The sequence below is a fragment of the Labrus mixtus genome, unplaced genomic scaffold (assembly GCF_963584025.1).
Source record: "Labrus mixtus unplaced genomic scaffold, fLabMix1.1 SCAFFOLD_128, whole genome shotgun sequence".
NCBI lineage: Eukaryota > Metazoa > Chordata > Actinopteri > Labriformes > Labridae > Labrus > Labrus mixtus.
The window spans coordinates 22,556-47,412 of NW_026870082.1; the positions used below are offsets into that span (position 1 = coordinate 22,556).

The 24,857-nt window shown below is 46.5% G+C and overlaps 1 protein-coding gene across 1 annotated transcript; it reads right to left on the minus strand.

The window, feature by feature from the left end:
• Window positions 1-257: 257 nt before the first annotated feature.
• LOC132960304 (sodium/calcium exchanger 3-like) lies at window positions 258-23,371 on the minus strand. Its single transcript, XM_061033185.1, has 2 exons — window positions 22,907-23,371; window positions 258-2,602 (listed from the first exon to the last, which is right to left on the minus strand). Exon 2 carries the CDS (start codon window positions 2,513-2,515, stop codon window positions 728-730), a length of 1,788 nt encoding a protein of 595 aa, XP_060889168.1. The 5' UTR covers window positions 2,516-2,602; window positions 22,907-23,371; the 3' UTR covers window positions 258-727.
• Between the last annotated feature and the right edge of the window lie 1,486 nt (window positions 23,372-24,857).

Sequence of the window (24,857 nt, forward strand, 5' to 3'; positions counted from 1 at the left end):
ATTAAAATTTGCAGACCATTGAAAGTTCCTGAAAAGCTAATCAAAGTTTGTTCTGATTTAACTTGTCAGGAGGCACCATGGACATCATCTCTGTATCAAAAGTGTGGTGGAATTTCTGTACCTGTGTATTAAGATTTAAGTGTACAAACATCATTATGTTTATTCACTGTTCTCTGATGTCAGTCAGACTTGATAGAAACTAGAAACCAAGGACAGCTTAGTGTGTCGAGAGTCTTCCCCTTTATATCTGCATGTTTGGAAGACTTAGTGTCTGTTCCAAATTGTTATCACAGATTAGTTTAGGTCAGTGTGACTCTGACGTCAATAATGTATTTTCTATATATTCAAAGTCTGTCGAAGAGTTTGGGAGAATTGGGATAGCAGGGACACAGCATCAGACGTGTGCTTGCTACTCCATCTCTGCTCTGAGTATTCTTGTATAAACTTTCATCAACATAAGCCATCTGAGTCTACTGAGTCTTATTGTGTGAAGTCAAGTTCTTAGTAATTTCCTCAACAAAAAGTATTCACAGACTGAGACGCTAAGCTAAACAATCACATCCTGTTTATCAGCATCAAACAGCTTTTCACTTTTCTGAAGCACAAATCGACAGAAGGAAAACAGAAAATATGAAACTGAACTTCAATAATCTTTGTGGATTTTGAAAAAGGCAACACAAATATCAAATCAACCACCAACAAGCATTCAAAGTAAAGTGTTGCTGTCTTACCAGGTCTCGTCGTTCTTGAACTCCAGTTCCCCGTAGGTGTCCTCAAAGTCCTCTCCTCCTCCTTTGGCGAGTCCTTCCACGGTGTGATAAGGCACGATGACCGTCCCCCTCGCTCCAGAAGTCCTTATCACTTTCACTTCCATAACGCCGATGCTCTCACTGATGTGAGCCGCGCCGCTCTCAAAGGTGAAGATCCCCGAGTGATCGTCGTCCAGGATGGTGACGGTGGCGACGGTGGGGAAGCCCAGCATGGCCTTCGGGTAGGGGAGACTGTTGGCAGAAAGCACCTCGTCCTCGGTCTCCAGGATGCGGAGGTTACTGACCCTGACGAAGAAGTGCTCGTCTTCTTCAAAGATGTCGTCGTCAATGATGCCGATGCTGATTTCCTTGAACATCTCTCCGGGTTTGAAGACCACCGTCCCCTCTGAGAACTCGTAGTCCGCCCCAGCGTTGGCCGAGCCGTCCTCCGTCTTGTAATCCACATAGATCGTCTTGTTGATGTCCCCGCCCTTCCTGGTGATGGTCAGAATGGCGGCGCCGCAGTTCTCCAGGCACTGGTAGACGGCAGGCTCGAACGCAATCCGAGACACGTACTCCTCGGGCTCCTCGACGTGCACCTCCTGCACGCTGGTGCTCTTCTTCGCCTGCTCCGCGACGTGCTTCTTCAGGATGTTCCCAGCGCCCGTCATCATGCGAGTGGCCTGGATGCGGTAGAAGGCGCGGCTCTTCTGCTGATGCGACAGAGCGTAGTAGTTGGCCATCTCGACCAGCTGATCCAACTCTTTCTCCGGATGCTTCTGCTTGAGGTCCTTCAGGATGCGGATCATGTCCCGTCGGGACTCGTCCACTTCTTTGGTCTCGATCAAGCCGATGAGATTGCTGGCCGCGCCGCCGCCGTCCATGAAGTGAGAGTTGACCATCTTGCCGTCCATCTCGATGCCCTTGGTGCGCTCGGTCTCCGTCTCGATGATGACCCCCCGGTGCTTATCGGTGCGGTACTTCTTGTGCATGAACTTGTAGAAGAGCAGTCGTCTGTCTGCGATCCAGGCTAAGATCACACATATGGGGAAGAAGGCCAGGGTGAGCAGACCCTCCCACACCTGGACCTCGTTTGGAGAGAACACAGCCAGGATCATGTAGAGCCAGATGTATGCAAAGATGCTCCAGCCCGCCGTGACAAAGAACACTCTGAGGTGTTTGACTTTGCGTACCTCTCCTTGGGGAATGACCGACACACAGATGCCGATGATGACAAACATGTTGAAGGCTGCGCTGCCAACAATCGTTGCCGGCCCGAGCTCGCCGGCTTCAAACCCATGTCCACAAACCTCGATTACAGAGAGCATGATCTCAGGGGCGGACGAGCCCAAGGCCATGAGGGTGAGGTTCGACACCGTCTCATTCCAAACCCGGATTGTGGTGGTGGTCGTTTCCCCATTGGGCCTTTTGATGATAATTTCCTTCTCCTGGGACGTGATGACCTCGATCGCCGCCATGAAGCGGTCGGCAATGATGGACACTCCCAGGAACATGTAGATCATGGCCACAAAGTAAACGATGACCCGCGCGATCTTGTCCCCCATGGAGGGGTCCTCGGGGTACCAGATGGGAAGGATAATCCCGGGTCTGCACTTTGAGTTCCCCTCACAGGTGGCATTGCTGGGGGTCAGCAGAGGGCTCGGGGTGGTCCGGGCCTCTGTACAAAGGAAGGCTACAGTCACAGAGACCAGCCCCAACCAGAGGCCGGTTGACGACCCCGGGTTTACAGGCCTTGAACCCTCCATGCACCCTCCTTCGTCTCAAGGGTCCTTACCACACTGATAGTCCCTCTGGGATCCAGCACTGAGCTGTGCCGTTTCTCCACCCACCACCTGAGGACAAGAGGAGGAAACCACAGGGATTACAGGGATGTTAAAACATTATGAGTTTACTCTCACATGATACAAACAACATTCAGACACAGATAACTGTGGTTAAATACAACCAACATGGTGGAATTCATTTTTTACCCATACAGATTAATGCATCACTACTCATTGAATATGTTTTTTTTTATTTAACCAGGAAAAGGTCTCATTGAGATTAAAAATCTCTTCTACAAGAGCGTCCTGGCCAAGACAGGCAGCAGCACAATTACAGGGTTTCAGACATAAAACACATAAATACAGGAATCACAAAAAGAACCATTCATCAGAATCTGTCAGAAGTCATCAGCAACAAAGCGATCAAAAAGGGCAATACGAGTTAGTTAAAACATCTACAGTCAGATATTTCTGCCTCTGATTAGGTCTGAAAATGAAAAATGCTGAAACTCAGCTCAGTTTACTGAGTGGGTCGTCCTACACTTCGGTGATGATGCCTCTGATACATTCCTGTGATACAAAGTGACTCTACAGCTCGATACGACCCGATCAGAAACCCCAATCCAGAAAGTCACAGAGTGTAGGACCTGCCCCGTAGGCCTGTATAGAAGACGTAACCTAAAGCGAAGCCAATCCCTTTAACCTGTTTTCTCACTAATGGCCACTAGAGGGCGACTCCAATGATGGCTAAATAAAGGCTGAGGACCTGATTAATGTGGATTGTGTGCCTGCTAAACATTAACCACACTTTCAGAGTTCCTTTAGCTCACCGTGTGATCACTGACATTAGTTTAATAAATTCACATTTCCTGTCATAAAGTTTATTTCCAGGTTTCGATGTGGTGGCGTGTGTCTGATAATGTGGACTTGAGCGTGATGGTGTGAAACCTCCGGGGTAATACCCGGCTCTGAACCAAACCGCTAGCTCAGCAGGCGTGCAATGCAACCAAACTAAGCACTGTCCAAAATGTCAAACTGGCAAAAAAAATACAAAAAAAGAGAGAGAGAGCAGAGGGGAGTCAAAGTGAAAACAAAGAGTACAGATGTGCCGTCCACATTCATCACACACTGAGAGAGCAGCATCACAGGAAGGACGAGAAGAAGTCCGGAGAATCATCCGAACGGACGTCTGCAGTTATTAAGAAACACGACTCGACAGTTCTGTTGATGCTAACAGCTGCAGCCGGAGTAAAGAGAGCGTGAGGAGGAGAGAGTACGGAGAGGACGAACGGTTTGAAGACGGATTCTATACTGACGAGAGCTCTCAAGAACAGCCGTCGATGTAGTGCTCTGCCTCTGGTCACTTCCTGTCAGCACCTCTGGTCACTTCCTGTCAGCACCTCTGGTCACTTCCTGTCAGCACTTTGGATAAAAGTGTCTGCTGAATGAATTTTAGGACGGACGCTGCTTTAACTCTTAAACTTACAGAATTAAAGGCAGGGTTGGTAATTTTCTAAAACTAGCATGATTTTGAAAGTAGCATTCCCTCAGTGCTCCGTCTGCACACCCTCCCCTCGGTGCTGCCTCTAAAGCCACGCCCCCTCACAGAGCGCCATCCCTCCAGAAGTGGACCTCAGCTCATCTCTGTCATTGTGTAGAAACTACGTCGTCTCATGTCTCATTCAGCGGTCAGTAAACTCACAGTATAAACTCCTAAAGTCATCGGTGACGAGCTCTGAGTGTGAGCTAGAGCACGCAAGAGGTAGAGAGCGAGCAGGGAGACCGGGAGGCGTCTGATTGGTTCATCAGATTGGTACCTCGTGGCAGACTAAGGTTGAAGTTTTTACAGACTTACAAACTGATACAGATGATGGATTTTCTTTGTTCCTTTTTCAGAGAACATGAGTTATTAATTTCTGTCAGGACCTAAAGACAATTTACACCAGAATCTTAAAAAGTGTTTCTGGAGGAAATGACCCAACACCTGTATGACATTTGTCCCCTCTCTGCTGCCGTCCACACCTCCAGGCCTCTGACACACACGTTCAGTCCTTGCAGAGTTTAAAGGACTCACAGCGTCCTGGATGCACCTCGAGGATCACGTCTCGTTTTTACTTTTGTTGATCTAAATTTAGTTTGAGTCGTTCCACGTTTTGCACCTGAAAGTGGTTTCTTGTGTTCTGACTGGTGGTTGGAGGTTTGATACCTCCGGGCTCGCCTGCACTCAGATGTGTGCACAGCTCACTCGTGGCTCTTTCGGGCACTTTAGATAAAAGCCTCCATTAAAAGGCAGATGTGATGCCGTGTAATGCAGATTTCTTATTACGTTGCTCTGCATTGAAGGACTTCTAAAAGAACTCCAGTGAGCCGGTGTTTGTGGATTCTCTTTAATCCAGACTGAACTGTGGCCGGTTTGGAGACACAGAGAAACGAGCTTTACTGTTAAACCTGAACACACACCTTCAGTGTGCAGAGAAACTCACACATTAACAGATTCATCTATTCTGAGGAAGATGATTCATAATATTCTCAATTTAATGCTTCATAGGTACGAGTAATTGCATCACTGATGGCGTTAATATGTCGTCTTTTCAGGGATCATAACTTCAAGAACATGAAGGAAAACGATGAAACGTTATGATGAAGGATGCAGCAGACATGTTGGAGTGCAGAGCAGAAAAAGTGATGAGGAGGAACTTCAAATATCTGAATCAGCAGAGAGGTTCAGGTGGACGTGAGCCAGCAGAGATAAACACAAACACACAGATCACTGATTTTAATCTGATGATCTGTTTTACTGATGGGAAAGAAAAAGACGTTTTCACACATTCAGGCAGCCTGACCCTGAGATCTTCATACACGTTGACCTCACAGCAGGAGACTTTCTGTTGAGCGATGCAGAGGAAGCTGTGAAGAGACGTCGGGCGCTAATGGCGGATCAATAATAATAATAATAATAATAATAATAAAAATAATAATAATAATAAAAATGTAACCTGAAACTGCATCGTGAACTTTAGACAGGTTTAGAGCTTTCACCCCAAAAGAGAAATCCAGTTTGATTTATTTATAATAAAAGCAGAACCTGGTTTTAGTCTTTTCTTTCTCATTTATAGTCGTGAAAAAATAGATAAATATCACACACACACACACACACACACACACAGAGACACACACATACACACACACACACACACACACACACACACACATACACACACACATACACACACACACACACACACACACACACACACACACACACACACAGACACACACACACACACACACACACACACACACACACACACACACACGTTCCTCAGCACCACCAACAAACACGAGCTAGCTAACAGCTACATCAGCGTCCCCCGTCAGCTGGAGGTCAGCAGGTATTTCTCTCGTTCACATCAAACAGGCGGACCTGCTGTTGCCATGGCGACCTGCGAAACAGCAAGTGGATAAAGCTCGTTCTAAAACGAGGGTGAACCTTGTGTTGTCTTTTACCTGTGGACGTGGAGTTGGTCTACTTCCTGTTGGACAGGAAGGTGACAGCTGACCCCCCCCCCCCCCCCCCTCCAGACCATCAGGCCTGATTCCCCCCCCCCCCCCCCCCCCCCCGACCATCAGACATGATTCCCCCCCCCCCCCCCCCCCCAGACCATCAGGCCTGTGGATTGTCATTTGAGGGGAACGATAGCCAATCAGGAAGCAAGCTGACCGAAGCAGGAAAAGCAAGCTGACCGAAGCAGGAAGCACAACTGATGTAACCATGGCAACCACAGCAAACGCGAAGCATAAAGTTAGATGAAACCAACTGACGAGGAGCTGGAACAAAATGTTTGAATGCTAACAGCTAGCCACCTTTAGCATGAGCATCATGTTTGTTTCCTCTTAATTAAAAAAACCACACGAGATGACATGTTCTGTCGAGACTCTGGATGATGGTTAATAAACCTGTGTGGCGTGCTGAGTCGTCTCATCTCCACACTGTAAGAACTGAACTTTTCATTTTGCACGATTAGTCACAAAAAGACCAAAGCATTCAATAACAGCTCGAGCTAATAGAAGTTTTACGGTAATTGTTCAGTTAATTTCTTAATGTGCAAAAACTCAGAAGTTAAAGTGTTCAGACCAGCGGGCGATGAGGAGGAGCTCAGAGCGCAGCGTTGTATGATCAATGATTCAGTGATCGATTGATTGGGTCTTAATTGATTACTCTCTTGGTGAAATCTGACTTTGGGACATATCTGTGATATCTTTTAGAGCAGTTTATGGATCAACATGAGACACTCAGTGTTCCTCTGGATGGTACATCTACATGCTCCTCTTTACCCCGGACTGCTGCAGACACTCAGTCCAGAGCAGAGAGTAGAGAGCAGAGAGTAGAGAGCAGAGAGCAGAGAATAGAGATCAGAGAGTAGAGAGTAGAGTAGAGAGCAGAGAGCAGAGAATAGAGATCAGAGAGTAGAGAGTAGAGTAGAGAGCAGAGAGTAGAGATCAGAGAGTAGAGTAGAGAGCAGAGAGTAGAGATCAGAGAGTAGAGAGTAGAGTAGAGAGCAGAGAGTAGAGATCAGAGAGTAGAGAGTAGAGCAGAGAGCAGAGAATAGAGATCAGAGAGTAGAGAGTAGAGTAGAGAGCAGAGAGTAGAGATCAGAGAGTAGAGAGTAGAGAGCAGAGAGTAGAGATCAGAGAGTAGAGATCAGAGAGTAGAGAGCAGAGAGTAGAGAGTAGAGAGTAGAGTACAGTAGAGAGCAGAGAGTAGAGAGAAGAGAGTAGAGAGCAGAGAGCAGAGATCAGAGAGTAGAGAGTAGAGAGTAGAGTAGAGAGCAGAGAGCAGAGAATAGAGATCAGAGAGTAGAGAGTAGAGTAGAGATCTGTGAGTAGAGATCAGAGAGTAGAGAGCAGAGTAGAGATCTGTGAGTAGAGAGTAGAGATACGTGAGTAGAGATCAGAGAGTAGAGATCTGTGAATAGAGAGCAGAGAGTAGAGATCTGTGAGTAGAGATCAGAGATCTGTGAGTAGAGATCAGAGAGTAGAGATCTGAGTAGAGATCAGAGAGTAGAGAGTAGAGATCTGTGAGTAGAGATCAGAGAGTAGAGAGTAGAGATCTGTGAGTAGAGATCAGAGAGTAGAGAGTAGAGATCTGTGAGTAGAGTAGAGAGTAGAGATCTGTGAGTAGAGATCAGAGATCTGTGAGTAGAGATCAGAGAGTAGAGATATGTGAGTAGAGATCAGAGAGTAGAGATCTGTGAGTAGAGAGTAGAGAGCAGAGAGCAGAGAGTAGAGATCTGTGAGTAGAGAGTAGAGATATGTGAGTAGAGAGCAGAGAGTAGAGATCTGTGAGTAGAGATCAGAGAGTAGAGAGTAGAGATCTGTGAGTAGAGATCAGAGAGTAGAGATCTGTGAGTAGAGTAGAGAGTAGAGAGAAGAGAGTAGAGAGTAGAGATCTGTGAGTAGAGATCAGAGAGTAGAGATCTGTGAGTAGAGAGTAGAGATCTGTGAGTAGAGATCAGAGAGTAGAGAGTAGAGATCTGTGAGTAGAGATCAGAGAGTAGAGAGTAGAGATCTGTGAGTAGAGTAGAGAGTAGAGATCTGTGAGTAGAGATCAGAGATCTGTGAGTAGAGATCAGAGAGTAGAGATATGTGAGTAGAGATCAGAGAGTAGAGATCTGTGAGTAGAGAGTAGAGAGCAGAGAGTAGAGATCTGTGAGTAGAGTAGAGAGTAGACATATGTGAGTAGAGAGCAGAGAGTAGAGATCTGTGAGTAGAGATCAGAGAGTAGAGAGTAGAGATCTGTGAGTAGAGATCAGAGAGTAGAGATCTGTGAGTAGAGATCAGAGAGCAGAGAGTAGAGATCTGTGAGTAGAGATCAGAGAGTAGAGATCTGTGAGTAGAGATCAGAGAGCAGAGAGTAGAGATCTGTGAGTAGAGATCAGAGAGTAGAGATCTGTGAGTAGAGATCAGAGAGCAGAGAGTAGAGATCTGTGAGTAGAGATCAGATAGTAGAGATCTGTGAGTAGAGATCAGAGAGTAGAGAGTAGAGATCTGTGAGTAGAGATCAGAGAGTAGAGATCTGTGAGTAGAGATCAGAGAGTAGAGAGTAGAGAGTAGAGTAGAGAGCAGAGAGCAGAGAGTAGAGAGCAGAGAGTAGAGAGCAGAGAGCAGAGAGTAGAGAGCAGACAGCAGAGAGCAGAGATCAGAGAGTAGATATCTGTGAGCAGAGAGCAGAGAGTAGAGATCTGTGAGCAGAGAGTAGAGAGCAGAGATCAGAGAGTAGAGATCTGTGAGTAGAGAGCAGAGAGTAGGGAGCAGAGATCAGAGAGTAGAGAGCAGAGAGCAGAGATCTGTGAGTAGAGATCAGAGAGTAGAGAGTAGAGATCTGTGAGTAGAGATCAGAGAGTAGAGAGCAGAGTAGAGATCTGTGAGTAGAGAGTAGAGAGTAGAGATCTATGAGTAGAGATCAGAGAGTATAGATCTGTGAGTAGAGAGTAGAGAGCAGAGAGTAGAGATCTGTGAGTAGAGTACAGAGTAGAGATCTGTGAGTAGAGATCAGAGATCTGTGAGTAGAAATCAGAGAGTAGAGATCTGTGAGTACAGATCAGAGAGTATAGCTCTGTGAGTAGAGAGTAGAGATCTGTGAGTAGAGAGTAGAGATCTGTGAGTAGAGTAGAAAGTAGAGATCTGTGAGTAGAGATCAGAGAGTAGAGAGTAGAAATCTGTGAGTAGAGAGTAGAAATCTGTGAGTAGAGATCAGAGAGCAGAGAGTAGAGAGTAGAGAGTAGAGATCTGTGAGTAGAGAGTAGAGATCTGTGAGTAGAGAGCAGAGTAGAGATCTGTGAGTAGAGAGTAGAGAGTAGAGAGCAGTGATCAGAGAGTAGAGATCTGTGAGTAGAGAGTAGAGATCTGTGAGTAGAGAGTAGAGAGCAGAGAGCAGAGAGTAGAGAGCAGAGAGTAGAGAGTAGAGAGCAGAGTAGAGAGCAGAGAGTAGAGAGTAGAGAGCAGAGAGTAGAGAGTAGAGAGTAGAGAGCAGAGTAGAGAGCAGAGAGTAGAGAGTAGAGAGCAGAGTAGAGAGCAGAGAGCAGAGAGCAGAGATCAGAGAGTATAGAGTAGAGAGTAGAGAGTAGAGAGCAGAGAGCAGAGAGTAGAGATCTGTGAGTAGAGAGTAGAGAATAGAGAGCAGAGATCAGAGAGTAGAGATCTGTGAGTAGAGAGTAGAGAGCAGAGAGTAGAGATCAGAGAGCAGAGATCAGAGAGCAGAGAGTAGAGAGTAGAGAGTAGAGAGCAGAGAGCAGAGAGTAGAGATCTGTGAGTAGAGAGTAGAGAGCAGAGATCAGAGAGTAGAGATCTGTGAGTAGAGAGTAGAGATCTGTGAATAGAGAGCAGAGAGTAGAGATCTGTGAGTAGAGATCAGAGAGTAGAGATCTGAGTAGAGATCAGAGAGTAGAGATCTGTGAGTAGAGAGTAGAGATCTGTGAGTAGAGAGTAGAGATCCGTGAGTAGAGATCAGAGAGTAGAGAGCAGACAGCAGAGAGCAGAGATCAGAGAGTAGATATCTGTGAGCAGAGAGCAGAGAGTAGAGATCTGTGAGCAGAGAGTAGAGAGCAGAGATCAGAGAGTAGAGATCTGTGAGTAGAGAGCAGAGAGTAGGGAGCAGAGATCAGAGAGTAGAGAGCAGAGAGCAGAGATCTGTGAGTAGAGATCAGAGAGTAGAGAGTAGAGATCTGTGAGTAGAGATCAGAGAGTAGAGAGCAGAGTAGAGATCTGTGAGTAGAGAGTAGAGAGTAGAGAGTAGAGATCTATGAGTAGAGATCAGAGAGTATAGATCTGTGAGTAGAGAGTAGAGAGCAGAGAGTACAGATCTGTGAGTAGAGTACAGAGTAGAGATCTGTGAGTAGAGATCAGTGATCTGTGAGTAGAAATCAGAGAGTAGAGATCTGTGAGTACAGATCAGAGAGTATAGCTCTGTGAGTAGAGAGTAGAGATCTGTGAGTAGAGAGTAGAGATCTGTGAGTAGAGTAGAAAGTAGAGATCTGTGAGTAGAGATCAGAGAGTAGAGAGTAGAAATCTGTGAGTAGAGAGTAGAAATCTGTGAGTAGAGATCAGAGAGCAGAGAGTAGAGAGTAGAGATCTGTGAGTAGAGAGTAGAGATCTGTGAGTAGAGAGCAGAGTAGAGATCTGTGAGTAGAGAGTAGAGAGTAGAGAGCAGTGATCAGAGAGTAGAGATCTGTGAGTAGAGAGTAGAGATCTGTGAGTAGAGAGTAGAGAGCAGAGAGCAGAGAGTAGAGAGCAGAGAGTAGAGAGTAGAGAGCAGAGTAGAGAGCAGAGAGTAGAGAGTAGAGAGCAGAGAGCAGAGAGTAGAGAGTAGAGAGTAGAGAGCAGAGTAGAGAGCAGAGAGTAGAGAGTAGAGAGCAGAGTAGAGAGCAGAGAGCAGAGAGCAGAGATCAGAGAGTATAGAGTAGAGAGTAGAGAGTAGAGAGCAGAGAGCAGAGAGTAGAGATCTGTGAGTAGAGAGTAGAGAATAGAGAGCAGAGATCAGAGAGTAGAGATCTGTGAGTAGAGAGTAGAGAGCAGAGAGTAGAGATCAGAGAGCAGAGATCAGAGAGCAGAGAGTAGAGAGTAGAGAGTAGAGAGCAGAGAGCAGAGAGTAGAGATCTGTGAGTAGAGAGTAGAGAGCAGAGATCAGAGAGTAGAGATCTGTGAGTAGAGAGTAGAGATCTGTGAATAGAGAGCAGAGAGTAGAGATCTGTGAGTAGAGATCAGAGAGTAGAGATCTGAGTAGAGATCAGAGAGTAGAGATCTGTGAGTAGAGAGTAGAGATCTGTGAGTAGAGAGTAGAGATCCGTGAGTAGAGATCAGAGAGTAGAGAGTAGAGATCTGTGAGTAGAGATCAGAGAGTAGAGAGTAGAGATCTGTGAGTAGAGTAGAGATCAGAGATCTGTGAGTAGAGATCAGAGAGTAGAGATATATGAGTAGAGATCAGAGAGTAGAGATCTGTGAGTAGAGAGTAGAGAGTAGAGAGTAGAGAGCAGAGTAGAGAGCAGAGAGTAGAGAGTAGAGAGCAGAGTAGAGAGCAGAGAGCAGAGAGCAGAGATCAGAGAGTATAGAGTAGAGAGTAGAGAGCAGAGAGCAGAGAGTAGAGATCTGTGAGTAGAGAGTAGAGAATAGAGAGCAGAGATCAGAGAGTAGAGATCTGTGAGTAGAGAGTAGAGAGCAGAGAGTAGAGATCAGAGAGCATAGATCAGAGAGCAGAGAGTAGAGAGTAGAGAGCAGAGAGCAGAGAGTAGAGATCTGTGAGTAGAGAGTAGAGAGCAGAGATCAGAGAGTAGAGACCTGTGAGTAGAGAGTAGAGATCTGTGAATAGAGAGCAGAGAGTAGAGATCTGTGAGTAGAGATCAGAGATCTGTGAGTAGAGATCAGAGAGTAGAGATCTGAGTAGAGATCAGAGAGTAGAGATCTGTGAGTAGAGAGTAGAGATCTGTGAGTAGAGAGTAGAGATCCGTGAGTAGAGATCAGAGAGTAGAGATATGTGAGTAGAGATCAGAGAGTAGAGAGTAGAGATCTGTGAGTAGAGTAGAGAGTAGAGATCTGTGAGTAGAGATCAGAGATCTGTGAGTAGAGATCAGAGAGTAGAGATATATGAGTAGAGATCAGAGAGTAGAGATCTGTGAGTAGAGAGTAGAGAGCAGAGAGTAGAGATCTGTGAGTAGAGAGTAGAGAGTAGACATATGTGAGTAGAGATCAGAGAGTAGATAGTAGAGATCTGTGAGTAGAGATCAGAGAGTAGAGGTCTGTGAGTAGAGAGTAGAGAGTAGAGATCTGTGAGCAGATCAGAGAGTAGAGAGTAGAGATCTGTCAGTAGAGATCAGAGAGTAGAGATCTGTGAGTAGAGATCAGAGAGCAGAGAGTAGAGATCTGTGAGTAGAGATCAGAGAGTAGAGATCTGTGAGTAGAGATCAGAGAGTAGACATCTGTGAGTAGAGATCAGAGAGTAGAGATCTGTGAGTAGAGATCAGAGAGCAGAGAGTAGAGATCTGTGAGTAGAGATCAGAGAGTAGAGATCTGTGAGTAGAGATCAGAGAGCAGAGAGTAGAGATCTGTGAGTAGAGATCAGATAGTAGAGATCTGTGAGTAGAGATCAGAGAATAGAGAGTAGAGATCTGTGAGTAGAGATCAGAGAGTAGAGATCTGTGAGTAGAGATCAGAGAGTAGAGTAGAGAGCAGAGAGCAGAGTGTAGAGAGTAGAGAGCAGAGAGTAGAGAGCAGAGAGCAGAGAGTAGAGAGCAGACAGCAGAGAGCAGAGATCAGAGAGTAGATATCTGTGAGCAGAGAGCAGAGAGTAGAGATCTGTGAGCAGAGAGTAGAGAGCAGAGATCAGAGAGTAGAGATCTGTGAGTAGAGAGCAGAGAGTAGGGAGCAGAGATCAGAGAGTAGAGAGCAGAGAGCAGAGATCTGTGAGTAGAGATCAGAGAGTAGAGAGTAGAGATCTGTGAGTAGAGATCAGAGAGTAGAGAGCAGAGTAGAGATCTGTGAGTAGAGAGTAGAGAGTAGAGATCTATGAGTAGAGATCAGAGAGTATAGATCTGTGAGTAGATAGTAGAGAGCAGAGAGTAGAGATCTGTGAGTAGAGAGTAGAGAGTAGAGATCTGTGAGTAGAGATCAGAGATCTGTGAGTAGAAATCAGAGAGTAGAGATCTGTGAGTAGAGATCAGAGAGTATAGCTCTGTGAGTAGAGAGTAGAGAGTAGAGATCTGTGAGTAGAGATCAGAGAGTAGAGAGTAGAGATCTGTGAGTAGAGATCAGAGAGTAGAGATCTGTGAGTAGAGAGTAGAAATCTGTGAGTAGAGAGTAGAAATCTGTGAGTAGAGATCAGAGAGCAGAGAGTAGAGAGTAGAGAGTAGAGATCTGTGAGTAGAGAGTAGAGAGTAGAGATCTGTGAGTAGAGAGCAGAGTAGAGATCTGTGAGTAGAGAGTAGAGAGTAGAGAGCAGAGATCAGAGAGTAGAGATCTGTGAGTAGAGAGTAGAGATCTGTGAGTAGAGAGCAGAGAGTAGAGAGCAGAGAGTAGAGAGTAGAGAGCAGAGTAGAGAGCAGAGTAGAGAGCAGAGAGTAGAGAGTAGAGAGCAGAGAGTAGAGAGTAGAGAGTAGAGAGCATGGTAGAGAGCAGAGAGTAGAGAGTAGAGAGCAGAGTAGAGAGCAGAGAGCAGAGAGCAGAGATCAGAGAGTATAGAGTAGAGAGTAGAGAGCAGAGAGCAGAGAGTAGAGATCTGTGAGTAGAGAGTAGAGAATAGAGAGCAGAGATCAGAGAGTAGAGATCTGTGAGTAGAGAGTAGAGAGCAGAGAGTAGAGATCAGAGAGCAGAGATCAGAGATCTGTGAGTAGAGAGTAGAAAGCAGAGATCAGAGAGTAGAGATCTGTGAGTAGAGAGTAGAGATCCGTGAGTAGAGATCAGAGAGTAGAGAGTAGAGATCTGTGAGTAGAGATCAGAGTAGAGAGCAGAGAGTAGAGAGTAGAGATCCGTGAGTAGAGGTCTGTGAGTAGAGATCAGAGATCTGTGAGTAGAGATCAGAGAGTAGAGATATATGAGTAGAGATCAGAGAGTAGAGATCTGTGAGTAGAGAGTACAGAGCAGAGAGTAGAGATCTGTGAGTAGAGAGTAGACATATGTGAGTAGAGAGTAGAGAGTAGAGATCTGTGAGTAGAGATCAGAGAGTAGAGATCTGTGAGTAGAGAGCAGAGAGTAGAGATCTGTGAGTAGAGATCAGAGAGTAGAGATCTGTGAGTAGAGATCAGAGAGCAGAGTAGAGATCTGTGAGTAGAGATCAGAGAGTAGAGATCTGTGAGTAGAGATCAGAGAGTAGAGATCTGTGAGTAGAGATCAGAGAGTAGAGATCTGTGAGTAGCGATCAGAGAGCAGAGTAGAGATCTGTGAGTAGAGATCAGAGAGTAGAGATCTGTGAGTAGAGATCAGAGAGTAGAGATCTGTGAGTAGAGATCAGAGAGTAGAGAGTAGAGTAGAGAGCAGAGAGCAGAGAGTAGAGAGTAGAGAGCAGAGAGTAGAGAGCAGAGAGCAGAGAATAGAGAGGTGACAGCAGAGAGCAGAGATCAGAGAGTAGATATCTGTGAGCAGAGAGCAGAGAGTAGAGATCTGTGAGCAGAGAGTAGAGAGCAGAGATCAGAGAGTAGAGATCTGTGAGTAGAGAGCAGAGAGTAGGGAGCAGAGATCAGAGAGTAGAGAGCAGAGAGCAGAGATCTGTGAGTAGAGATCAGAGAGTAGAGAGTAGAGATATGTGAGTAGAGATCAGAGAGTAGAGAGCAGAGTAGAGATCTGTGAGTAGAGAGTAGAGAGTAGAGAGTAGAGATCTATGAGTAGAGATCAGAGAGTAGAGATCTGTGAGTAGAGAGTAGAGAGTAGAGATCTGTGTGTAGAGATCAGAGATCTGTGAGTAGAAATCAGAGAGTAGAGATCAGAGAGTATAGCTCTGTGAGTAGAGAGTAGAGAGTAGAGATCTGTGAGTAGAGAGTAGAGAGTAGAGAGCAGAGAGTAGAGAGCAGAGAGCAGAGAGTAGAGAGTAGAGATCTGTGAGTAGAGAGTAGAGATCTGTGAGTAGAGAGTAGAGAGTAGAGAGCAGAGAGCAGAGAGTACAGAGCAGAGAGCAGAGAGCCGAGAGTAGAGAGCAGAGAGTAGAGATCTGTGAGTAGAGAGTAGAGAGTAGAGATCTGTGAGCAGAGAGTAGAGAGCAGAGATCAGAGAGTAGAGATCTGTGAGTAGAGAGCAGAGAGTAGGGAGCAGAGATCAGAGAGTAGAGAGCAGAGAGCAGAGATCTGTGAGTAGAGATCAGAGAGTAGAGAGTAGAGATCTGTGAGTAGAGATCAGAGAGTAGAGAGCAGAGTAGAGATCTGTGAGTAGAGAGTAGAGAGTAGAGATCTATGAGTAGAGATCAGAGAGTATAGATCTGTGAGTAGATAGTAGAGAGCAGAGAGTAGAGATCTGTGAGTAGAGAGTAGAGAGTAGAGATCTGTGAGTAGAGATCAGAGATCTGTGAGTAGAAATCAGAGAGTAGAGATCTGTGAGTAGAGATCAGAGAGTATAGCTCTGTGAGTAGAGAGTAGAGAGTAGAGATCTGTGAGTAGAGATAAGAGAGTAGAGAGTAGAGATCTGTGAGTAGAGATCAGAGAGTAGAGATCTGTGAGTAGAGATCAGAGAGTAGAGATCTGTGAGTAGAGATCAGAGAGTAGAGAGTAGAGTAGAGAGCAGAGAGCAGAGAGTAGAGAGTAGAGAGCAGAGAGTAGAGAGCAGAGAGCAGAGAGTAGAGAGGTGACAGCAGAGAGCAGAGATCAGAGAGTAGATATCTGTGAGCAGAGAGCAGAGAGTAGAGATCTGTGAGCAGAGAGTAGAGAGCAGAGATCAGAGAGTAGAGATCTGTGAGTAGAGAGCAGAGAGTAGGGAGCAGAGATCAGAGAGTAGAGAGCAGAGAGCAGAGATCTGTGAGTAGAGATCAGAGAGTAGAGAGTAGAGATCTGTGAGTAGAGATCAGAGAGTAGAGAGCAGAGTAGAGATCTGTGAGTAGAGAGTAGAGAGTAGAGATCTATGAGTAGAGATCAGAGAGTATAGATCTGTGAGTAGATAGTAGAGAGCAGAGAGTAGAGATCTGTGAGTAGAGAGTAGAGAGTAGAGATCTGTGAGTAGAGATCAGAGATCTGTGAGTAGAAATCAGAGAGTAGAGATCTGTGAGTAGAGATCAGAGAGTATAGCTCTGTGAGTAGAGAGTAGAGAGTAGAGATCTGTGAGTAGAGATAAGAGAGTAGAGAGTAGAGATCTGTGAGTAGAGATCAGAGAGTAGAGATCTGTGAGTAGAGAGTAGAAATCTGTGAGTAGAGAGTAGAAATCTGTGAGTAGAGATCAGAGAGCAGAGAGTAGAGAGTAGAGAGTAGAGATCTGTGAGTAGAGAGTAGAGAGTAGAGATCTGTGAGTAGAGAGCAGAGTAGAGATCTGTGAGTAGAGAGTAGAGAGTAGAGAGCAGAGATCAGAGAGTAGAGATCTGTGAGTAGAGAGTAGAGATCTGTGAGTAGAGAGCAGAGAGTAGAGAGCAGAGAGTAGAGAGTAGAGAGCAGAGTAGAGAGCAGAGTAGAGAGCAGAGAGTAGAGAGTAGAGAGCAGAGAGTAGAGAGTAGAGAGTAGAGAGCATGGTAGAGAGCAGAGAGTAGAGAGTAGAGAGCAGAGTAGAGAGCAGAGAGCAGAGAGCAGAGATCAGAGAGTATAGAGTAGAGAGTAGAGAGCAGAGAGCAGAGAGTAGAGATCTGTGAGTAGAGAGTAGAGAATAGAGAGCAGAGATCAGAGAGTAGAGATCTGTGAGTAGAGAGTAGAGAGCAGAGAGTAGAGATCAGAGAGCAGAGATCAGAGAGCAGAGAGTAGAGAGTAGAGAGTAGAGAGCAGAGAGCAGAGAGTAGAGATCTGTGAGTAGAGAGTAGAAAGCAGAGATCAGAGAGTAGAGATCTGTGAGTAGAGAGTAGAGATCTGTGAATAGAGAGCAGAGAGTAGAGATCTGTGAGTAGAGATCAGAGATCTGTGAGTAGAGATCAGAGAGTAGAGATCTGAGTAGAGATCAGAGTAGAGATCTGTGAGTAGAGAGTAGAGATCTGTGAGTAGAGAGTAGAGATCCGTGAGTAGAGATCAGAGAGTAGAGAGTAGAGATCTGTGAGTAGAGATCAGAGTAGAGAGCAGAGAGTAGAGAGTAGAGATCCGTGAGTAGAGATCTGTGAGTAGAGATCAGAGATCTGTGAGTAGAGATCAGAGAGTAGAGATATATGAGTAGAGATCAGAGAGTAGAGATCTGTGAGTAGAGAGTACAGAGCAGAGAGTAGAGATCTGTGAGTAGAGAGTAGACATATGTGAGTAGAGAGTAGAGAGTAGAGATCTGTGAGTAGAGATCAGAGAGTAGAGATCTGTGAGTAGAGAGCAGAGAGTAGAGATCTGTGAGTAGAGATCAGAGAGTAGAGATCTGTGAGTAGAGATCAGAGAGCAGAGTAGAGATCTGTGAGTAGAGATCAGAGAGTAGAGATCTGTGAGTAGAGATCAGAGAGTAGAGATCTGTGAGTAGAGATCAGAGAGTAGAGATCTGTGAGTAGCGATCAGAGAGCAGAGTAGAGATCTGTGAGTAGAGATCAGAGAGTAGAGATCTGTGAGTAGAGATCAGAGAGTAGAGATCTGTGAGTAGAGATCAGAGAGTAGAGAGTAGAGTAGAGAGCAGAGAGCAGAGAGTAGAGAGTAGAGAGCAGAGAGTAGAGAGCAGAGAGCAGAGAGTAGAGAGGTGACAGCAGAGAGCAGAGATCAGAGAGTAGATATCTGTGAGCAGAGAGCAGAGAGTAGAGATCTGTGAGCAGAGAGTAGAGAGCAGAGATCAGAGAGTAGAGATCTGTGAGTAGAGAGCAGAGAGTAGGGAGCAGAGATCAGAGAGTAGAGAGCAGAGAGCAGAGATCTGTGAGTAGAGATCAGAGAGTAGAGAGTAGAGATATGTGAGTAGAGGTCAGAGAGTAGAGAGCAGAGTAGAGATCTGTGAGTAGAGAGTAGAGAGTAGAGATCTATGAGTAGAGATCAGAGAGTAGAGATCTGTGAGTAGAGAGTAGAGAGTAGAGATCTGTGTGTAGAGATCAGAGATCTGTGAGTAGAAATCAGAGAGTAGAGATCAGAGAGTATAGCTCTGTGAGTAGAGAGTAGAGAGTAGAGATCTGTGAGTAGAGAGTAGAGAGTAGAGAGCAGAGAGTAGAGAGCAGAGAGCAGAGAGTAGAGAGTAGAGATCTGTGAGTAGAGAGTAGAGATCTGTGAGTAGAGAGTAGAGAGTAGAGAGCAGAGAGCAGAGAGTACAGAGCAGAGAGCAGAGAGCCGAGAGTAGAGAGCAGAGAGTAGAGATCTGTGAGTAGAGAGTAGAGAGTAGAGATCTGTGAGTAGAGAGTAGAGAGTAGAGAGCAGAGAGTAGAGATCTGTGAGTAGAGAGTAGAGAGTAGAGATCTGTGAGTAGAGAGTAGAGAGTAGAGATCTGTGAGTAGAGAGTAGAGAGTAGAGAGCAGAGAGTAGAGAGTAGAGATCTGTGAGTAGAGAGTAGAGATCTGTGAGTAGAGAGTAGAGATCTGTGAGTAGAGAGTAGAGAGTAGAGATATGTGAGTAGAGAATAGAGAGTAGAGAGCAGAGAGTAGAGAGTAGAGATCTGAGTAGAGAGTAGAGATCAGAGAGTAGAGATCTGTGAGTAGAGAGTAGAGATCTGTGAGCAGAGAGTAGAGATCAGAGAGTAGAGATCTGTGAGTAGAGAGTAGAGATCTGTGAGTAGAGAGTAGAGAGTAGAGAGTAGAGATCTGTGAGTAGAGAGTAGAGAGCAGAGAGTAGAGAGTAGAGATCTGTGAGTAGAGAGCAGAGAGCAGAGAGCAGAGAGTAGAGAGTAGAGATCTGTGAGTAGAGAGTAGAGAGCAGAGAGCAGAGAGTAGAGAGTAGAGATCTGTGAGTAGAGAGTAGAGTAGAGAGCAGAGTAGAGAGTAGAGATCTGTGAGTAGAGAGTAGAGAGTAGAGATCAGTGAGTAGAGATCAGAGAGTAGAGATCTGTGAGTAGAGAGTAGAGAGTAGATAGCAGAGATCAGTGAGTAGAGAGTAGAGATCAGAGAGTAGAGAGTAGAGATCTGTGAGTAGAGAGTAGAGAGCAGAGATCAGTGAGTAGAGAGTAGAGAGTAGAGATCTGTGAGTAGAGAGTAGAGAGCAGAGAGTAGAGATCTGTGAGTAGAGAGTAGAGATCAGAGAGTAGAGAGTAGAGATTTGTGAGTAGAGAGTAGAGTAGAGAGTAGAGATCTGTGAGTAGAGAGTAGAGATCTGTGAGTAGAGAGTAGAGAGCAGAGAGTAGAGAGTAGAGATCTGTGAGCAGAGAGTAGAGATCAGAGTAGAGATCTGTGAGTAGAGAGTAGAGAGTAGAGATCTGTGAGTAGAGAGTAGAGAGCAGAGAGCAGAGAGTAGAGAGTAGAGATCTGTGAGTAGAGAGTAGAGAGTAGAGAGCAGAGTAGAGAGTAGAGATCTGTGAGTAGAGAGTAGAGAGCAGAGTAGAGATCTGTGAGTAGAGAGCAGAGATCAGTGAGTAGAGAGTAGAGATCAGAGAGTAGAGATCTGTGAGTAGAGAGTAGAGATCAGAGAGTATAGAGTAGAGATCTGTGAGTAGAGAGTAGAGTAGAGATCTGTGAGTAGAGAGTAGAGAGTAGAGATCTGTGAGCAGAGAGTAGAGATCACAGAGTAGAGATCTGTGAGTAGAGAGTAGAGAGTAGAGATCTGTGAGTAGAGAGTAGAGAGTAGAGATCTGTGAGTAGAGAGTAGAGATCTGTGAGTAGAGAGTAGAGAGCAGAGACTAGAGAGTAGAGATCTGTGAGTAGAGAGTAGAGATCTGTGAGTAGAGAGCAGAGTAGAGAGTAGAGATCTGTGAGTAGAGAGCAGAGAGCAGAGATCAGTGAGTAGAGAGTAGAGATCAGAGAGTAGAGATCTGTGAGTAGAGAGTAGAGAGTAGATAGCAGAGATCAGTGAGTAGAGAGTAGAGATCAGAGAGTAGAGAGTAGAGATCTGTGAGTAGAGAGTAGAGAGCAGAGTAGAGAGTATAGATCTGTGAGTAGAGAGTAGAGAGCAGAGATCAGTGAGTAGAGAGAAGAGATCAGAGAGTAGATAGTAGAGATCTGAGTAGAGAGTAGAGATCAGTGAGTAGAGAGTAGAGAGTAGAGAGTAGAGATCTGTGAGTAGAGAGTAGAGAGCAGAGAGTAGAGAGTAGAGATCTGTGAGTAGAGAGTAGAGATCAGAGAGTAGAGAGTAGAGATTTGTGAGTAGAGAGTAGAGATCTGTGAGTAGAGAGTAGAGATCTGTGAGTAGAGAGTAGAGAGTAGAGATCTGTGAGTAGAGAGTAGAGAGTAGAGAGCAGAGACTAGAGAGTAGAGATCTGTGAGTAGAGAGTAGAGATCAGAGAGTAGAGATCTGTGAGTAGAGAGTAGAGAGTAGAGATCTGTGAGCAGAGAGTAGAGATCACAGAGTAGAGATCTGTGAGTAGAGAGTAGAGAGTAGAGATCTGTGAGTAGAGAGTAGAGAGTAGAGATCTGTGAGTAGAGAGTAGAGATCTGTGAGTAGAGAGTAGAGAGCAGAGACTAGAGAGTAGAGATCTGTGAGTAGAGAGTAGAGATCTGTGAGTAGAGAGCAGAGTAGAGAGTAGAGATCTGTGAGTAGAGAGCAGAGAGCAGAGATCAGTGAGTAGAGAGTAGAGATCAGAGAGTAGAGATCTGTGAGTAGAGAGTAGAGAGTAGATAGCAGAGATCAGTGAGTAGAGAGTAGAGATCAGAGAGTAGAGAGTAGAGATCTGTGAGTAGAGAGTAGAGAGCAGAGTAGAGAGTATAGATCTGTGAGTAGAGAGTAGAGAGCAGAGATCAGTGAGTAGAGAGAAGAGATCAGAGAGTAGATAGTAGAGATCTGAGTAGAGAGTAGAGATCAGTGAGTAGAGAGTAGAGAGTAGAGAGTAGAGATCTGTGAGTAGAGAGTAGAGAGCAGAGAGTAGAGAGTAGAGATCTGTGAGTAGAGAGTAGAGATCAGAGAGTAGAGAGTAGAGATTTGTGAGTAGAGAGTAGAGAGTAGAGATCTGTGAGTAGAGAGTAGAGATCTGTGAGTAGAGAGTAGAGAGTAGAGATCTGTGAGTAGAGAGTAGAGAGTAGAGAGCAGAGACTAGAGAGTAGAGATCTGTGAGTAGAGAGTAGAGATCAGAGAGTAGAGATCTGTGAGTAGAGAGTAGAGAGTAGAGATCTGTGAGTAGAGAGTAGAGAGTAGAGAGTAGAGATCTGTGAGCAGAGAGTAGAGATCAGAGAGTAGAGATCTGTGAGTAGAGACTAGAGAGTAGAAATCTGTGAGTAGAGAGTAGAGAGTAGAGATCTGTGAGCAGAGAGTAGAGATCAGAGAGTAGAGATCTGTGAGTAGAGAGTAGAGATCAGAGAGTAGAGATCTGTGAGCAGAGAGTAGAGATCAGAGAGTAGAGATCTGTGAGTAGAGAGTAGAGATCTGTGAGTAGAGTAGAGAGTAGAGATCTGTGAGTAGAGAGTAGAGATCAGAGAGTAGAGATCTGTGAGTAGAGAGTAGAGAGTATAGATCTATGAGTAGAGAGTAGAGAGTAGAGAGCAGAGAGTAGACAGCAGAGAGCAGAGAGTAGAGAGTAGAGATCTGTGAGTAGAGAGTAGAGTAGAGATCTGTGAGTAGAGAGCAGAGTAGAGAGTAGAGATCAGTGAGTAGAGAGTAGAGATCAGAGAGTAGAGATCTGTGAGTAGAGAGTAGAGAGTAGAGATCTGTGAGTAGAGAGCAGAGTAGAGAGTAGAGATCAGTGAGTAGAGAGTAGAGATCAGAGAGTAGAGAGTAGAGATCAGTGAGTAGAGAGTAGAGATCAGAGAGTAGAGAGTAGAGATCTGTGAGTAGAGAGCAGAGTAGAGAGTAGAGATCAGTGAGTAGAGAGTAGAGATCAGAGAGTAGAGATCTGTGAGTAGAGAGTAGATAGCAGAGATCAGTGAGTAGAGAGTAGAGATCAGAGAGTAGAGAGTAGAGATCTGTGAGTAGAGTAGAGAGCAGAGATCAGTGAGTAGAGAGTAGAGATCAGAGAGTAGAGAGTAGAGAGTAGAGATCTGTGAGTAGAAAGTAGAGAGTAGAGATATGTGAGTAGAGAGCAGAGAGTAGAGAGCAGAGAGTAGAGAGTAGAGAGTAGAGAGCAGCAGCTCTGCTCACAGATCTCTTTCTCCTTCCCTATTTTGGGAAGAGGCTCTGGTTTAAGGAGGCTATTTGAGATGCACGTAAACATGGACTCAGCAGACACACAGAGCCTCAGCTGTTGCTGATTAATCATCAGGAGGCCTTCAGAGCCGGGTACCTGAGGGGGGAATCCCTGCTGGAGCACCCGTGGGCCCTGCACGGTGACTTACAGGCTGCGTAAGGCCTCCGTGCTCAAACTAATGCACGTGACTGACCTCAGGAAACACTCGTGTCCAAAATGTCCTGAAGTAACACATCCGCGTGTTTCTGTCCTTATGTGAAAAAAAAACTGTCCAGGTGTTCAGCCAATCAGGAGCAGGATGTGCTCGGCTGGCAGTAACAACCGGTATCAGATACTTGCGTTGACAGACTCCACACCCATTAGACGGTATCACGATCCATGTGAGCGCGCTGCACCGTGAGGCTCCAAACCGGAGCAGCTCTCTGTTTCTGCAGCTGCGTGATGTTCAAACGCATCCACAGCTGTTACTAGAATCTCAGTGGAAAGCTTCTGTTTGTATCTGAAGGTGTGAGCACACAGATGAGCAGACAGTTTGCATCATGCATCATGCATCATGAAACCTACCTGGATTTTGTATTCCGGGGAGTGAACGGTCACACTGCGATAGATTTCCTGTCCGCCCCCTTTCTCAACGTTCTCCCGAAACAGTCTTATTATAATCCCGCTGTTTGGATCTGTTGAGCCAAACGTCCTCCTCGGACTAAACCCCCCCGGTGAAGCCCCTGTGTCGTCCTCATGTAGAGAGGCAGGTCCCCAGCCTGCTCGGTATCGGCGATTGGATCAAACCGTCCAGAGGTGATCGCCTCTCGTCCTCTCGTCCTCTCGTGCCTCGGCGCCCTCCTCCCCGGATCCTCCCTGTCTGACGGATTGACCGGGTCGCAAAGCTGTCAGTGACGAGGGAGGAGGAGGAGGAGGGGGAGGAAGGGGGCGTTGGAGGGGGGCTCGGTATTTTAAGATAGGAGATGGATCCAGTGAGCCCGTCCTCCTGCAAGCCGTGAATCAGCGCTGTCCTCCCCCCCTCTCTCTCTATGCGCAGCAAATCTGTGATGTCGCTCTTCTTCTAGAAAAGAACCGCGGAGATGCTCCTCTTCCTCGGCTGTCCTCCCTGAACAAACGACGCTTTGCTGTTCTTACTACACACCGTGTCAGCTGCGTGCCGGTGTCGGAGCTGGACTCTGCTGGACTCTGCTGGACCGTCAGGATGAAGACTCTCCTCCTCTGATGTCAGCCCGCTCCCGGAGCTTCAGATGACAGATGACACTCCTCGCAGTATTATCACCAACACTCGGTAGAGGTGTGGAATCCGCCCCCCATTTTCTTTTTTTTAAAAGTCACACAGACCGGCTCGGTGAGGCGCGCGACTACGTCACCATCGGCTGAGAGAAGAAACAAAACATGAATATCATCCAGACCCACAACCCACCATGACAACTGCTCTCAACAGCAGGGAGGGAGGAGAGAGAGAGGAGGAGGGGAGAGAGAGAGAGAGAGAGAGAGAGAGAGAGAGAGACAGAGAGAGAGACAGACAGAGAGGAGGAGGGGAGAGAGAGAGACAGAGAGAGAGATGAGGAGGAGGGGGGGAGAGAGAGGAGGGGAGAGAGAGAGGAGGGAGGAGAGAGAGAGGAGGAGGAGGGGGGAGGGAGAGAGAGAGAGGAGGAGGGGGGAGAGAGAGAGAGGAGGAGGAGGGGAGAGAGAGAGAGGAGGAGGGGGGAGAGAGAGAGAGGAGGAGGAGGGGAGAGAGAGATAGAGAGAGAGGAGGAGGAGAGAGAGAGAGGAGGAGGGGAGAGAGAGGAGCGGAGAGAGAGAGAGAGGAGGAGGAGAGAGAGAGAGGAGGGGGAGGGGAGAGAGAGGATGGGAGAGAGAAAGAGAGGAGGAGGAGGGGAGAGAGAGAGGAGGGGAAAGAGAGAGAGGAGGAGAGAGAGAGAGGAGGGGGAGGGGGAGAGAAAGAGAGAGAGAGGAGGAGGGGAGAGAGAAAGAGAGAGAGAGGCGGGGAGAGAGAAAGAGAGAGAGAGGAGGGGAGAGAGAGAGGAGGAGGAGGGGGGAGAGAGAGAGAGGAGGGGAGAGAGAGAGAGGAGGAGGAGAGAGAGAGAGAGGAGGAGGAGAGAGAGAGAGGAGGGGAGAGAGAGAGAGGAGGGGGAGAGAGAGAGGAGGAGGGGAGAGAGAGAGAAAGGAGGAGGGGAGAGAGAGAGGAGGGGAGAGAGAGAGAAAGGAGGAGGGGAGAGAGAAAGGAGGAGAGAGAGAGAGAGAGGAGGAGGGGGGAGAGAGAGAGAGGAGGAGGAGAGAGAGAGGAGGAGGGGGGAGAGAGAGGAGGAGGAGGGGAGAGAGAGAGAGAGAGGAGGAGGGGAGAGAGAGAAAGGAGGAGGGGAGAGAGAGCGAGAGAGAGGAGGAGGGGGGAGAGAGAGAGAGGGGAGGAGGGGAGAGAGAGAGGAGGGGAGAGCGTGTAATTAAGGTGTCACGCACTATTTTGCTGTAATAAGTGAAGATGCCCTGTTGGTCTCATGCTGCTAATTCAAGA

What these genes read in the sequence shown, in the direction of transcription:
- LOC132960304 (XM_061033185.1), bottom strand. Translation starts at nt 2,515, where the DNA reads ATGGAGGGTTCAAGGCCTGTAAACCCGGGGTCGTCAACCGGCCTCTGG.